This window comes from Schistocerca gregaria, chromosome 1 (genome assembly GCF_023897955.1).
Source record: "Schistocerca gregaria isolate iqSchGreg1 chromosome 1, iqSchGreg1.2, whole genome shotgun sequence".
NCBI lineage: Eukaryota > Metazoa > Arthropoda > Insecta > Orthoptera > Acrididae > Schistocerca > Schistocerca gregaria.
The window spans coordinates 579,002,555-579,019,302 of record NC_064920.1 but is presented as its reverse complement, the minus strand read 5'-3'; the positions used below and the strand labels follow the sequence as shown (position 1 = coordinate 579,019,302).

Below are 16,748 nucleotides of genomic sequence, written 5' to 3'. Positions count from 1 at the left end.
TCTGCAGTTTCTGCTTCAATTATTCTATGAATGGTCACAGTTGGCACTTAAGTGATCAATCTCTCCACAGTTAACACAGCAAGGGGCACAATACATTTCGGCTGGGTGCAACAACACCTACAGTATGTCTCTGTAATGAATACATGACAAGAATCATTACCAACAGAGGGAGATAAGGCAAAACATTTAGCTTCTTCTGTAATTGATGTAAGGTGCACAGGTTCTTGTAAAGACAAAAGTGATCCTACAATAATTTCTCCATTTGCAGATTTATCCCCTTGTTATACTCATTCATGGCTCTCACCTTTGCCTCTTCAAGGAGCACATCACTTTTCCCTCTGTCCAACCACAGGATAGTACAACTTCAAACTGGTCAGCTTTAGTCGACAAAATCCTCAAAATCTTCCCTGATGTGCTGGTGGTGGGTGGAGAGCTTGTCATGAAAAAAACTTATTCCCTTTTTGTCATTGTATTGGTCAGATATCCTCTTGGTCAAAGCTACACTTACACCCTTTGTGTCAGTGAATTGGACAGATAACCTCTTGGTCAAAGCTACGGGCATTCCATAATGATTCAACAAAGTCTTCATAGCAGTTTGCGTCTTCGACCCTCTTTAGACACACTATACAAGTGTTAACACGAAACTCGTCAGGCCAAGGATGTATTCTGCAGTGGTGTTTGCTGACATCTTCTCCAAGATCAGAGGTATGAAATTAACAGTAGGAAAACTGCCTTTGGGGGGGAGGGGGGGGGGGGGGGGGGGGGAGGCGGTGGACTATGATACAAGAGAAGGAATTTCAGAGTGTGTAATGGATTTCTCATGAGTTGCCTGATTGTTTACATCTACTTTTTGATAAAAAGGTGACTCTAGTTTTTCTTGCAGCTTTTCCTGCAATTACAGATTCCTAAGGACAAGGGCCACTATCTGATCTTGCAAAGCTTTAAGCGGATCACTAAAACCTGTCTGTGGAGCATGTTAAATTTGTGAGTGAGTAATAGATATTTCATCCACTAAAGCTAGTGCCAATTTAGAGGGTATGAGATTTTCACTATATAGTTGGTAAGGACTTCAAAAAGGAAACCATGTGTTTAAAAGGAAAATTCTGTACTAGCTTGATATATAAATGAACAAGCGTGCATAGTTCTGAATTGTGGTACAGTTGAGTAAAAAAAATCATTTTGAGAATTAGTATCTTTATTATGGATGGAGGTTTGCTATGGAGGACATTCCCTCGTAGTTGTATTTATTTGCATGGAAATTTTGTGGTGATGAGAATTGGAGCACTGTGCTTGATGTAATCGCAAGCACAGCAGTCTGCTGCACTGTGGATGGCTCCAAGGAGTATCAGTGACTCAAGTAATGTCAACACGTATAGAATCTTTTTGAAATAGCATCTTTTATTACAGTGAAACCCCTATTTTACATTTTTGTGCAGTCCAGACTTTAAAAAACGCAAAATTAAGGAAAATCTTAAAACTCGTAGAATGTGAGCAAAAACGCATCTAATTGGCATATATGATTAAAAATTGCAGTCCTTTCCAATAGTTTGTGTAAAATCTGTCTAAAGAAGGAAATTAAATGTGCAAGTCTGTTTGTACAATAATTTTTGGTAATGAATTTCATCAGTTCTTAAAAAATCACGGATGAGTAACAGCAAATGAAAACTCCTCAAAAATTTTAAATTAGTATCTGGGTACAAGGCAATAGAGCTCTTTATCTGATATGCTGTGACTGCAAATTATTTGTTCAGAACACTTGTTTTTGAGAGCTCATCATTTGTACTCAGCAAAAAGAAAAAAAAAAGATGATCATATTGAATTAAAAAAAAAATTTCACAATAGCTAAGTGGTTAAACCATAATCTTAACTGCGGACATCTGCTTAATGACCAACTGTCACCATTTATGTTTTTGTTTAATGATTTCCTTATGAGCCACACTTATGCTCACAACCATTAAAGTATTATTTTAGGCTTGATAAGAAAAACAGAGAAGTGAAAAATGATTTTATACTTCCCCAGTTGACATTACAAGCTTATTAGAAGTCAGCTCAATGAATTTCTGTACACTGTGTAAAAGTAAATTTGAAAGAAAGCTCAGGTGCTACTGTTACACTTCATGCCCTCTATCACTCCTGCCACTCTTGAAGATATACAGTGTGCAATGTGTGTTGTGCAAAGTATGTACATAAGCAGTTTATGTAGTTGTTGCAACTGTATCATTACAGATTTGAATACAAAAGTCTTTAAAATGTGCGAATACAAAACCCTTGTTCTATTTCCATGTGACATCGCAGACATAACACATTGCCTGCACGAAAAGTATATATTCAGCACTTCACAAAATGTTTTCACCCCTACCTGCACTCCCGTTGCTGAAGGGACACTCCCCCTCTCCACACATCCAGTAGGTGAGCTCATTTTACATGTGTGGTGTGGTGGCTGCACAGGCTATTGGGTGACTAAAGTCACGAGCCAATAACAGTTCACTAGCTGGAAATGGGCGACTTTTTCTCGATATGAAAGAGAATATTCTTCAAGACGGAGTGTTTAAATTTAAGAGGTTGATGATTGATATTATTGCTGAATACAGTACATCGGAAATACATGCAAAAATATGAAAGTGAGTTATAAGTGGCACAAAAAAAGGTGCCTGGGCCCCTTCATCACTTGTTGGCTCAGTCTGAGTGTTGACTGTCTTGTTTTTCCATTACCACTGCAACTTAACAGTAGTTGTATCATAATTGCACTGTGAAGCTAATGTTGCAAGTTGTGTTTGTAACACCGATCGTGGATTATGTCAGCATTTCCTCTCTCACATTTCCCTTCTCCACAATGGCGTAAAATATTACCTTAATTCTCCCACCACCTGTGGTGCAAACCATCTGTCTTTTGAGCCACTTATATTTTGTTCAGTCACATCAAATGTAAATGGGAAGAAAATTGGATGAAGTCAAGTGAGATGTCGAGTAAGAACTTATGATTGAGGTAAACTTTATTAGGAAGAAATGTAAAATTGGGGAATTTTTAGCATTGGTCTTATGGGTTTTTCACGTGGGTTATGAATTTATGGTGTACAACCGAAGTTCCGCTGTAATTGGTTGAATGGCATAATCTCAATTGGATATCTGTCTAACATAAAGACGCATGCTAATCTCTTGTCTGGTGGAAAGTCAGTGTGTAATGAAGTCTAATTTTAACTTGTAAGTTGTTGGAATAGCCTACTGATTTAGTAGAAATTGGTGTCATTTCAAGATTTAAGAGTATTTCATCTAGTCGGGAGTTCAATGACTATCACAGGGTAGGTATTTATCAATAACACACACACATTGACTGAACTATAGCACGTGGTGACATCAGTGTACACAATACCTGAAGTAAAGTTTAAATACCAACCCTTTTACAGAGAACTCACTATAAAATACGTCCTCACTATTATTCCCTACTGGTAGCAACTTTAGACTATTGCTCCACACTGATGGATTGTACCTATGTACAATGATACAGAATCATATGTAAATAATTATAAGCTTTTTATTAGACAAACTGTCCTCTAAGAGTGATATAAGTTCTGAGAAAATACTTCTTAATACCATGAATTTTGAGAAATGTGATTCCTGCTACTTACTATTCCCTCGCTCAGTTACAAATGGCCTCAAATCTTGACTGTAATACAGGTTTTTATCTCTCCTGTTCCTGGGTCAGAAAATACTACTGCTTTTGGGTACTAAAAATGACCTTTCATACAATGGATAAAATTAAAAATAAATTTTTAATTAAAAGTAAATTCCAATCTAGCACTGTATTGGGATACCTTTCTCCTACTCTTTGTTCCTTTTCTCTGCCTCCCTTGTTAGCAATTCATTGATATTATACTGGTTGAATGTTAGCATTCTCTTGTGGCCTTTCAACCAAAGAATTTGGATTCCTACTAGTCACCATCCAACTGTTTCTGCTGGAGACACTTTTGTGACAGAATGTGATTGCTCATTCAATAAATTTTCAAATTCTACTTCTTACCATCTGCCTCGAATGTCTGTGTGCACAATAGGTCCAGCATAATTAGTCCAGCTCGTGCATGAATTCTTTCAGAAGGATTGCTTTGCAGATGGCATCTCGAAATTAAAATATGATTTATGTTTTCCCCTGTTAGAAATTCTGTGAATTATTTGGTTGTGAAACACATTCCATTGCTGGATAGTAGGTTCTTAGGTTTACCAACATTTTTAAAAGAATGGTCTCTTAAAATCATTTTCACAGTATTAGTCATTGCTCGTTTAAGTGGATATAGTTTAATCAACTTAGACCAGCACTCTAAAACAACAAAGATGTATCACATTCCTCCTTGCCCTTGAGGTAGTGGACCGTAGGTGTCCACTGCTGATAACTCCTGTAGCTTGCTTAGAATACATGTAAATGGATACAGCGTCATGTGTACTCCAGCAGTTTACACTTTAACTTTTTGACAAGTCTTGCAAGATTTTAATATTTTCATTGCATGTCATTGTTGTTGTGGTCTTCAGTCCTGAGACTAGTTTGATGCAGCTCTCCATGCTACTCTATCCTGTGCAAGCTTCTTCATCTGCCAGTAACTACTGCAACCTACATCCTTCTGAATCTGCTTAGTGTATTCATCTCTTGGTCTCTCTCTACGGTTATTACCCTCCACGCTGTCCTCCAATACTAAATTGGTGATCCCTTGATGCCTCAGAACATGTCGTACCAACCGATCCCTTCTTCTAGTGCAGTTGTGCCACAAATTTCTCTTCTCCCCAATCCTATTAAATACCTCCTGATTAGTTATGTGATCTACCCATCTAATCTTCAGCATTCTTCTGTAGCACCACGTTTCAAAAGATTCTATTCTCTTCCTGTCCAAACTATTTATTGTCCATGTTTCACTTCCATACATGGCTACACTCCATACAAATACTTTAAGAAACGACTTCCTGACACTTAAATTTATACTGGATGTTAACAAATTTCTCTTCTTCAGAAACGCTTTCATTGCCATTGCCAGTCTACATTTTATATCCTCTCTACTTCGACCATCATCAGTTATTTTGCTCCCCAAATAGCAAAACTCCTTTACTACTTTAAGTGTCTCATTTCCTAATCTAATTCCCTCAGCATCATCCAACTTAATTCGACTGCATTCCATGATCCTCATTTTGCTTTTGTTGATGTTCATCTTATATCCTCCTCTCAAGACACTATTCATTCCGCTTTTCCAAGTCCTTTGCTGTCTCTGACAGAATTACAATGTCATCGGCGAACCTCAAAGTATTTATTTCTTCTCCATGGATTTTAGTACCTACTCCGAATTTTTCTTTTGTTTCCTTCACTGGTTGCTCAATATACAGATTGAATAACATCGGGGAGAGACTACAACCCTGTGTCACTCCCTTACCCACCACTGCTTCCCTTTCATGTCCCTCGACTCTTATAACTGCCATCTGGTTTCTGTACAAATTGTAAATAGCCTTTCGCTCCCTGTATTTTACCCCTGCTACCTTCAGAATTTGAAAGAGAGTATTCCAGTCAACATTGTCAAAAGCTTTCTCTAAGTCTACAAATGCTAGAAACGTAGGTTTGCCTGTCCTTAATCTAGCTTCTAAGATAAGTCGTAGGGTCAGTATTGCCTCACGTGTTCCAATATTTCTATGGAATCCAAACTGATCTTCCCCAAGGTCGGCTTCTACTAGTTTTTCCATTCGTCTGTAAAGAATTTGTGTTAGTATTTTGCAGCTGTGGCTTATTAAACTGATAGTTTGGTAATTTTCACATCTGTCAACACCTGCTTTCTTTGGGATTGGAATAATTATATTCTTCTTGAAGTCTGAGGGTATTTCGCCTGTCTCATATATCTTGCTCACCAGATGGTAGAGTTTTGTCAGGACTGGCTCTCCCAACGTTGTCAGTAGTTCTAATGGAATGTTGTCTACTCCCGGGGCCTTTTTTCGACTTGGGTCTTTCAGAGCTCTGTCAAACTCTTCACGCAGTATCATATCTCCCATTTCATCTTCATTTACATCCTCTTCCATTTCCATAATATTGTCCTCAAGTACATCCTCTTGTATAGACCCTCTATATACTCCTTCCACCTTCCACCTTTCTGCTTTCCCTTCCTTGCTTAGAACTGGGTTTCCATCAGAGCTCTTGATATTCATACAAGTGGTTCTCTTTTCTCCAAAGGTCTCTTTAATTTTCCTGTAGGCAGTATCTATCTTACCCCTTGTGAGATAAGCCTCTACATCCTTACATTTGTCCTCTAGCCATCCCTGCTTAGCCATTTTGCTCTTCCTGTTGATCTCATTTTTGAGACGTTTGTATTCCTATTTGCCTGCTTCATTTACTGCATTTTTATATTTTCTCCTTTCATCAATTAAATTCAGTATCTCTTCTGTTACCCAAGGATTTCTACTAGCCCTCATCTTTTTACCTACTGTATTCTCTGCTGCCTTCACTGCTTCATCCCTCAAAGCTACCCATTCTTCTTCTACTGTATTTCTTTCCTCCATTCCGGTCATTTGTTCCCTTACGCTTTCCTTGAAACTTTGTGCAACCTCTGGTTCTTTCAGTTTATCCTGGTCCCATCTCCTTAAATTCCCACCATTTTGCAGTTTCTTCAGTTTTAATCTACAGTTCATGACCAATAGATTGTGGTCAGAGTCCACCTCTGCCCCTGGAAATGTCTTACAATTTAAAACCTGGTTCCTAAATCTCTGTCTTACCATTGTATAATCTATCCGATACCTTCTAGTATCTCCAGGATTCTTCCATGTATACAACCTTCTTTTATGATTCTTGAATCAAGTATTAGGTATGATTAAGTTGTGCTCTGTGCAAAATTCTACCAAGCGGGTTCCTCTTTCATTTCTTCTCCCCAATCCATATTCACTTACTACGTTTCCTTCTCTCCCTTTTCCTTCTACTGAATTCCAGTCACCCATGACTATTAAATTTTCGTCTCCCTTCACTATCTGAATAATTTCTTTTATTTCATCATATATCTCTTCAGTTTCTTCGTCATCTGCAGAGCTAGTTGGCATATAAACCTGTACTACTGTGGTAGGCATGGGCTTCGTGTCTATCTTGGCCATAATAATGCGTTCACTATGCTGTTTGTAGTAGCTTACCCGCACTCCTATTTTTTTATTCATTATTAAACCTACTCCTGCATTACCCCTATTTGATTTTGTATTTATAACCCTTTATTCACCTGACCAAAAGTCTTGTTCCTCCTGCCACCGAACTTCACTAATTCCCACTATATCTAACTTTAACCTATCCATTTCCCTTTTTAAATTTTCTAACCTACCTGTCTGATTAAGGGATCTGACATTCCACACTCTGATCCGTAGAACGCCAGTTTTCTTTCTCCTGATAACAATGTTGTCCTGAGTAGTCCCCGCCCGGAGATCCAAATGGGGGACTATTTTACCTCCGGAATATTTTACCCAAGAGGACGCCATCATCATTTAACCATACAGTAAAGCTGCATGTCCTCGGGAAAAATTACAACCGTAGTTTCCCCTTGCTTTCAGCCGTTCGCAGTACCAGCACAGCAAGGCTGTTTTGGTTAGTGTTACAAGGCCAAATCAGTCAATCATGCAGACTGTTACCCCTGCAACTACTGAAAAGGCTGCTGCCCCTCTTCAGGAACCACACGTTTGTCTGGCCTCTCAACAGATACCCCTCCGTTGTGGTTACACCTACGTTATGGCTACCTGTATCGCTGAGGCACCCGAGCCTCCCCACCGACGGCAAGGTCCATGGTTGTATGGTGACTCATATTTCTAAAATAATAGTATTTATTTACATGCATGATAGTAAGTAGTAAGTAAGTTAGTTTTACTTGCAGAATAAGATACCCTTGTGCAGTGTCCACTGGTCACTGGTATTTGCATTGTTTTGTTGTAAGTTATCAATTTGAGTTCTTAAATGTACATCTTGCCTTTTTCTGTTTCTAAATTGTAACAGAAAGTTCGTATGTATTACCCTTTAAAAAGTAAAGTACAAAGTTCCCTTCCTGTTACATATTGATTTGACTGAAGGCCTACAGGTAGTCTATATAGTGCACCTGATTGCTTGTGTCTGTGTGTGTTCGAGTGTATACCTGTCCTTTTTTCCCCCTAAGGTAAGTCTTTCCACTCCCGGGATTGGAATGACTCCTTACCCTCTCCCTTAAAACCCACATCCTTTCGTCTTACCCTCTCCTTCCCTCTTTCCTGATGAAGCAACCATTGGTTGCGAAAGCTTGAACTTTGTGTGTATATTTGTGTCTGTTTGTGCGTTTATCGACCTGCCAGCACTTTTGTTTGGTAAGTCACATCGTCTTTGTTTTTAGATATATTTTTCCCACATGGAATGTTTCCCTCTATTATATCCTAAATCTAAACTCCTGTAGAAATGAGCCTGTCTTGTGAGTCTATCATGTTGTAGTTTGCTTTTCAATACAAATGTTAATGCACTATGAGTAGTGTGTATTATTGTTTCGTTTCCTTTGACTAGATATTTAAATTTCTTAAACTCCCATACTACAAATATAGTTTCTTTTTCTACTGCAGTGTGATTCTATTTGTGTTGTGTAAGTATTCTGCTAACAAAAGCTATTGGTCTGTGTACTGTTGTATTGTGTATTATATATCCGAAATGTGTGACATGCCAATTTGTAGTCTGATGCGTCCACTACTGGATGGAAAAATAGACTGAAATTTGGGCGAATTAATAATTACTAGTTTGTGAAAGTTTCTTTTATATTGTTAAATTCCTTTTCGAAGCTTATATTCCAGTTCAGTGTTGTGTATTGTTTCAATACTTTCATTATATTAGATGCATTAAGCACTGCATTTGCAAGACATTTTCTGCAAAATCCTATCATTTGTAGATAAGATTTAAATTTTTTTATTATAATGTTCTTGTCAGAGTTTAATTGCATCTAATTGTGTGGTCAGGTTTAATTCTTATTGTATTGATAGTGTGTTCCAAAAATTTAACTTCATTTCTTTGGAATTGTGATTGCGTATCTTGGGAACTTAATCCGAGGAAAAACATTAGGTGTTGTTAACATATTGTGAACACTACTACTATAGCACCCACCTGTAACAACACTTGATCCCTTAATTCATTACCTATCTATCGCCTTATCAAGCACATTGATGACTACAGATACAGAAATATTTAGACCAAAAAGGGGGGGGGGGTAGTCATTGAATTAGTATTATCATCCTTTTCAAACAAAAATGCAAAAATGCTTTGTATTTTCTTTAACCATTGTGTAGTGTGACTTACCAATATACGGCCATTAAATCTGCTGTGTTAATTTATCTTGCCCCTGACAACTTTGTTAACATTTCTTCTATTATTAGTGGTCTCTCTCTTTCTGGTCCAGTTATTTTATTGACAGTGCATGCATCTAATATCTGTCAAACAGTTCCTTTTTTTTAACTACTAAAGGATTGTTGTAACAGCTATCAGATGCCTCAGTTATATTCCACTGTAATATTGTATTAATTTCCTTTTGTACCAATGGCTTTGTAGAATATTGTCTTATGTAGAATGGACTGGGTTTTAATCTTTAAAGTACATACAAAATCTTTCATGATCTCTGGTTTCATTGAAAAGACATTTATGTATTTCCATAATAAAGTAAACATGCCCTTTTCATTCATGTTAAGGTTTTTTTGATTTATTTGTACTGATTATATCATTTTGGTCTACCTCTAAATTGTAGTAACATGCTTGACATTTTGTCCTAGTTCAGCTTCTGTAATAAGAGATAAACCCAGTCTGTGTGTAGTTATTTGCTCAAAGTATTTCGTAAACATTCCTTCTTGCTGTCCATAAGGAAATGTTGTTCCATTGTGGAAATTTAATAACACTTCCTGTTCTGATAGCCAGTCTGTGCCTAGGATTACAGATACATTTAAACCTGCAAGAACGAACATTGATTGCTGAATTGTGTAACTATTTAATGTGAATATAATGAATAACTCCTCATGTACTGGTTTACCCATTACTCCTGTTAATGGTAATTGTGGCAATACATCCAGAAAGTTATGTTGTTCCAAGAAATAGTGATCAATCACTGAAATTTTGCTACCAAAATCTGAAATTAGTCCTACTTTTACATTGCCCACTATGTCTTTAAATTTTGGTTTTATATATTCTTTTATTGGTTGTATATTCTCTTGTAATAATTCTTCTGTTACTGTAGTGTCATGGTCATACTTGATCTGCTTTGCAGCAAATTCTTGCGGCTCATTTTGCATTGCCTCAGAGAACCGACCCCTCCCTCGGCCCAGGATTTTATCAGTTTTCCATTTCTGTTTTCCATGTTCATGCTTTTGCCAAATGCACTATTCTCATACTTTCTGTTATTTTTGCCATTTCTGTATCTACTTCTAGATCAAATATGATCCTGACCACTGTGTCCTCCGTTTCCCACTTCTTTGGTGTCTTGTCTTTTCCCCCATTCCATTCAGTACCTCCTCAATAATTATGTGATCTACCCATCTCATCTCTGGCATTCTTCTGTAGCACCACATTTCGAAAGCTTCTATTCTCTTCTTGTCTAAACTATTTATCGTCCATGTTTCACTTCCATACATGGCTACACTCCATACAAATACTTTCAGAAAAGACTTCCTGGCACTTACATCTATACTCAGTGTTAACAATTTTCTTTTCTTCAGAAATGCTTTCCTTGCCATTGTGAGTCTACATTTTATATTCTCACTACATCGACCATTGTCAGTTATTTTGCTTCCCAAATAGCAAAACTCATTTACTACTTTAAGTGTCTCATTACAATGCCATCGGCAAACCTTAAAGTTTTTATTTCTTCTCCATGGATTTTAATAATTCCTACTCCAAATTTTTCTTTTGTTTCCTTTAGTGCTTGCTCAATATACAGATTGAATAACATTGGGGATAGGCTAGAACCCTGTCTCACTTCCTTCCCAAACTGCTGCTTCCCTTTCGTGCCCCCTTGACTCTTATTACTGCCATCTGATTTCTATACAAATTGTAAATAGCCTTTTCCTTCCTGTATTTTACCCCTGCCACCATCAGAATTTGAAAGAGAGTATTCCATACAACATTGTCAAAAGTTTTCTCTAAGTGTACAAATGCTAGAAACGTAGGTTTGCCTTTCCTTAACCTATCTTCTAAGGCAAATCAAAGTGTCAGTATCGCCTCATGTGTTCCACCATTTCTACGGAATCCAAACTGATATTCCCCGAGGTAGACTTCTACTAGTTTTTCCATTCATCTGTAAAGAACTCATGTTAGTATTTTGCAGCCGTGACTTATTAAACTGATAGTTTGGTAATTTTCACACCTGTCAACACCTGCTTTCTTTGGGATTGGAATTATTATATTTTTCTTGAAGTCTGAGGGTATTTCGCCTGTCTCATACATCTTGCTCACCAGATGGTAGAGTTTTTTCAGTGCTGGCTCTCCCAAGGCTATCAGTAGATCTAATGGAATGTTGCCTGCTCTTGGGGCCTTGTTTTGACTTAGCTCTTTCAGTGCTCTGTCGAACTCTTCATGCAGTATCATATCTCCCGTTTCATCTTCATCTATATCCTCTTCCATTCCCATAATATTGCCCTCAAGTACATTGCCCTTGTATAGACCCTCTATATACTCCTTCCACCTATCTGCTTTCCCTTCTTTTCTTAGAACTGGGTTTCCATCTGAGCTCTTGATATTCATACAAGTGGTTCTCTTATCTCCAAAGGTCTCTTTAATTTTCCTGTAGGCAATATCTATCTTACCCCTCATGAGATAAGCCTCTACATCCTTACATTTCTCCTCTAGCCATGCCTGCTTAGCCATTTTGGACTTCCTGTCGATCTCATTTTTGAGACGTTTGTATTCCTTTTTGCTTGCTTCACTTGCTACATTTTTGTATTTTCTCCTTTCATCAGTTAAATTCAGTGTCTCTTCTGTTACTCAAGGATTTCTACTAGCCCTCGTCTTCTTACCTACTTGATCCTCTGCTGCCTTCACTATTTCATCTCCCAAAGCTACCTATTCTTCTTCTGCTGTATTTCTTTCCCCTGTTCTTGTCAATCATTCCTTAATGTTCTCTCTGAAACTCTCTACAACCTCTGGTTCTTTCAGTTTATCCAGGTCCCATCTCCTTCAATTCCCACCTTTTTGCAGTTCCTTCAGTTGTAATCTACAGTTTAGCCCCTGAAAAAGTCTTACAATTTAAAATCTGGTTCCTAAATCTATTTCTAACCATTATATAATCTATCTGAAACTTTCCGGTGTCTCCAGGCATCTTCCATGTATACAACCATCTTTCATGATTCTTATGTTTTCACTATGATTAAGTTATGCTCTGTGCGAAATTCTACCAGACGGCTTCCTCTTTCATTCCTTACTCCCTTCCGTATTCATGTATAACTTTTCCTTCTCTTCATTTTCCTACTACCAAATTCCAGTCTCCTGTGACTATTAAATTTTCCTCTCCCTTCACTATCTTAATAATTTCTTTTATCTCATCATAGATTTCTTCAATCTCTTCACCTGCAGAGCTAGATGGCATATAAACTTGTACTACTGTGATAGATGTGAGCTTCGTATCTATCTTGGCTATGCGTTGACTATGCCGTTTGTAGTAACTTACCTGTGCTCCTGCTTTTTTTATTCATTATTAAAGCTACTTCTATGTTACGCGTATTTGATTTTGTATTTGTAACCCTATATTCACCTGACCAGAAGTCTTGTTCCTCCTGCCACTGAACTTCTCTAATTCCCGCTATATCTAGCTTTAACCTATCCATTTCCCTTTTTTAAATTTTCCAACCTACCTTCCCAATTAAGGCATCTGACATTCCACACTCTGATCCGATAGAGTGCCAATTTTCTTTCTCCTGACGACGTCCTCTTGAGTAGGCCCCACCTGGAGATCCGAATGGGGGACCATTTTACCTTCGGAATATTTTACCCAAGAGGATGCCATCATCATTTGGCCATACAGTAGAGCTGCATGCCCTCAGGAAAAATTACGGTTGTAGTTTCCCCTTGTTTTTAGCCATTCACAATACCAGCACAGCAGGGCAGTTTTGGTTAATGTTAAAAGGCCAGATCAGTTAATCATCCAAACTGTTGCCCCTGCAACTACTGAAAAGGCTGCTGCCCCTCTTCAGGAACCACACGTTTGTCTGGCCTCTCAACAGTTACCCCTCTGTTGTGGTTTCACCTACGGTACGGCTATCTGTATCACTGAGACACACAAGCCTCCCCACCAACAGCAAGGTTCGTGGTTCACAGGGTGCATGATACTGTATGTATGATTTTTTTTTTTTTTTAAGAAATGGCATGATTGAGATAAACTTTTAATACTTCCTCTGCGTGAAACACATTATTGTATTTTACATTAGTCTATGTGGGCTAAATTGTTTCGCTTAATGAGTGTTTTGCACTACGAGTAAGATTTTGGAACAAATTATGTTCACTAGGCAAGGTTCTGCTGTACAAGTAAGAGACGAGAAATAGATTTATCTAGTTTTTAAAGGTTAAAATGATAATCGTATAGTAGCTAAGAATAGCCACTCTAGTAGGATGGTCTTGTTTTACAGATTAAGGATGATAGTAATTTTGCTACAGAACCAGTCTAGAGCAAGGCCCAAGGGTCTGCGTCTTCTCTGTGGAGGGAGTGGGGTGGGTAGTGTAGTGACGCTACCCAGTCTTTTAGCAAAGATAATAAGAAGTAGTGAGAAAGCCATGAGGAAGTATTGCATTAATAGTTGCAGTGTAGCAACATGTGGGTCAGAATAATGTGCACGTAAGGGGATTGCGAGATGAGATTAACTGCACTCAGTGCAAAAACCACACTGCAAAGTGGTAATAATCATAGCAGGTGGGTCGATGTCAACACACTAGGACAAGTCTTTTGTTATTGGTACGTGTCTAGGTGCCAGGTTTTAGTGAAAAAAATTCACCTTGGAGTGATACAAATGGGTCTGAATTTTGAGGCAGAAGCATTCTGATCACCAGAGCCCAGCAGCAACACCGTGATGCCAGGGTCATGCCAGACAGTGAGACGATAGGGCATTGCCAGGAGCATCCTTGTGTTTGGGATTGGGCTGCACCTGTCACTGCCAGAACTAAATTCCTCAGTGCCACATCACTGTCATCCTTCCATCCACACATGCTGTTACCAGCACTGAGTTCCATCCTGGGACACAGCTCCAGCCACTGGCCGACTTTTGCCAGAGAGCAGTGGGTCGAATCCTGCATGCAGAAGTCTCCGTGCTGCCACAATGAACACTTGCAGAGAAATGAACCATATGACATCAAGCAATTATGCAGAGATTTTGTTAAAGCAAATGGATTGCGTATATTTTGACCCTTACACCTCCTCCTTGAAGTGCTTTGTTCAGACTTTATGTACATATAAGGAACACAATACTACATATTAGTGCTTTACTGTGATTGAAATATGAAAAATTGACAAGTTGGTGTTGATATACTCTGTTTACAAGAACAGTGGTACAGAAACAATAGGCTCCCACATTTTCTTGGGAGTATCTTACAATTACTGCCTGTGATTAGGCAGTTTGTGGCATCGTCATGAAGACTAGGAAATTCACTGTGGGTAAGTTGGCATAGCTATGCGACAAGCATATGGCGACAATTGAAATGAAGGACACACAGACGAAGAGGATTGTAGTAATCATATACAATACAGTGTTCATATCCTGTAGGATATTTTCTAGGTAACCTCAAGGTGGTAGCTCTATGCAGATGAGGTCCATGTTTCCTTGTGGCAACAGATGCAAATGCAAAATCTACACTGTGATGCTGTAGGCAAACTGATGAATGAGGTAATATAGTAGAGGATGCTGTATAAGAACTAGACTTCATTGTTTTATATCTAGAGCATCATCTGAGTACATTCAAGGAACGAGCAGTGTTGCTAGTCACGTAAATGTCACTTTAGGAAACCATGTACCAGCATCTAAGGTTAATTGCTGACATAAGCTGCAATACTTGATGTTCAGTGATTGTAATGCAATTGTCAGGAACCCAGTTAGTAGCTGTGCACCATGTCTACCAGAAGCAATTACGTTGGGAATGCTGCAGTTTAGACAGTTAAAACCATCCCAACCTGTTTTCCTGATTTCCAAGACAATCACAGTTTCCTCTATCTGCAACAACAAAGATAGAGGAACTGTGATTGTCTTGGAAATCAGGAAAACAGTTGGGATGGTTTAATTGTCTAAACTGCAACATTTCCAATGGAATTGCTTCTGGCAGACATAGTGCACAGCTACTAACTGAGCTCCTGCAAAGAATAAAGGACATTTATATCCATAATAAAAAGAGAAATTATCAGCTTATAATCCTGTGGAGGCCAGAATATTCCATGCTGAGGTGAAAGTAAAAATCAAGAAACAGCTGACCAGAGCATGCTGGAAGGCTCCATGAATACAGGCTAGTTAAGATGTACTATAAAACACTGCTTTAGTAAATTGAAAGAATACACTGAGAGAAGTATCTTCAAAGGCAACTGTAATTTGACATTTGGGGAAGACCATATACACTGAGGTGGCAAAAGTCTGGGATACCTCCTAATAACCTGTTGGACTTTCTTTTGTCTGGTACAGTGTAGCAGCTCAATGTGGCATGGAGTCGACAAGTTGTTGGAAGCTTCCTACACAAGTACAGAGCCATGCTGCCATTATAGCCATCCATAATTGCAAAGGTGTTACTGGTGCAAGATTTTTTTTTGCGTGAACTGACTCTTTGATTATGATGCATAAGTATTTGATGAGTGGCCAAGCCAGATCATTTGCTCGAACTGTCCATAATGTCTTCAAACCAATTCGTGAACAGCTGTGGCCAGGTGACATGGCGCATTGTCATCCATAAAAATTCCATTATTATTTGTGAACATGAAGTCTATGAATAGCTGCAAACTGTCTCCAAGTAGCTAAACGTAAACATTTCCAGTCACTGATCAGTTCAGTTGGATTGTGCTCCCTGCCGCCGTTGGATAAGCAGCTGCAGCAGCAAGTTGTATAACCCTAGCTTACTTATTTGTTAGATAGTTTAATTAATTTCTTTGCGTGTTTTTGGGTACTTGCATTGTTTACTTCATATATTTTGGGTGTATTATACTATTTGACAGTTGTAGCATCTCCCTTTAGTGTTTACTTGGTAGATTCTTATTTAAATTGCGTGTGAGTTTCGTATAGGAGGTGCAATTTCGAGTTTTAGTTACTGTAATCGTAAATTCAGCAGATTGTAGCGCAGTCGTTTAGCCATTTGTACAGGTTAGTTGATACATTCTTTGCGTGTTTCGCTTGTGTTATCTAGGCACGGACTCGTGTTTCAGTAACTGTTGTTCAACAGCGATTAGAATGGACAGGGACTGCGATTGCTGTGTTCGGATGAGGGCTGACTTGGCATCCCTTCGCTCACAGCTGCAATCGGTGCTGACTTCGGTCGCGCAGCTTGAGGCTGTTGCCAATGGGCACCACTGTGGGGAGCCGGACTTGGGTATCACGGGGATGTCAACCTCGTCCCATCTGTCTCCAGATCGGTCTGCCGCTGTGATTGCCCCGGTTGCTGTCCACAGTGGGGCTGAGCCCTCGCCTGTGGTTGATTGGGAGGTCGTTCCAAGGCGTGGCAGGCAGCGAAAGGCGTCCCCGGAGGCTGATCAGAAAGCCTCCCCGGTGCGTCTGACAAACCGGTTTCAGGCACTGTCCCTGGCTGAGCCAGATGC

General features: G+C 38.9%; 1 protein-coding gene across 2 annotated transcripts in view; it reads left to right on the top strand.

The window, feature by feature from the left end:
- The window catches only part of LOC126356844 (mitochondrial intermediate peptidase), a 136,013-nt gene that overhangs the window by 45,822 nt on the left and 73,443 nt on the right, over positions 1-16,748 (top strand). The window contains exon 4 of one of the 2 annotated variants that reach the window (XM_050007401.1): positions 7,546-7,776. The exons of the other annotated variant lie outside the window; for it this stretch is intronic. Within the exon in view, the coding sequence (XP_049863358.1) occupies positions 7,546-7,776 (231 nt within the window). The remainder of the gene's footprint in view (positions 1-7,545; positions 7,777-16,748) is intronic. 2 annotated transcript variants of the gene reach the window in all.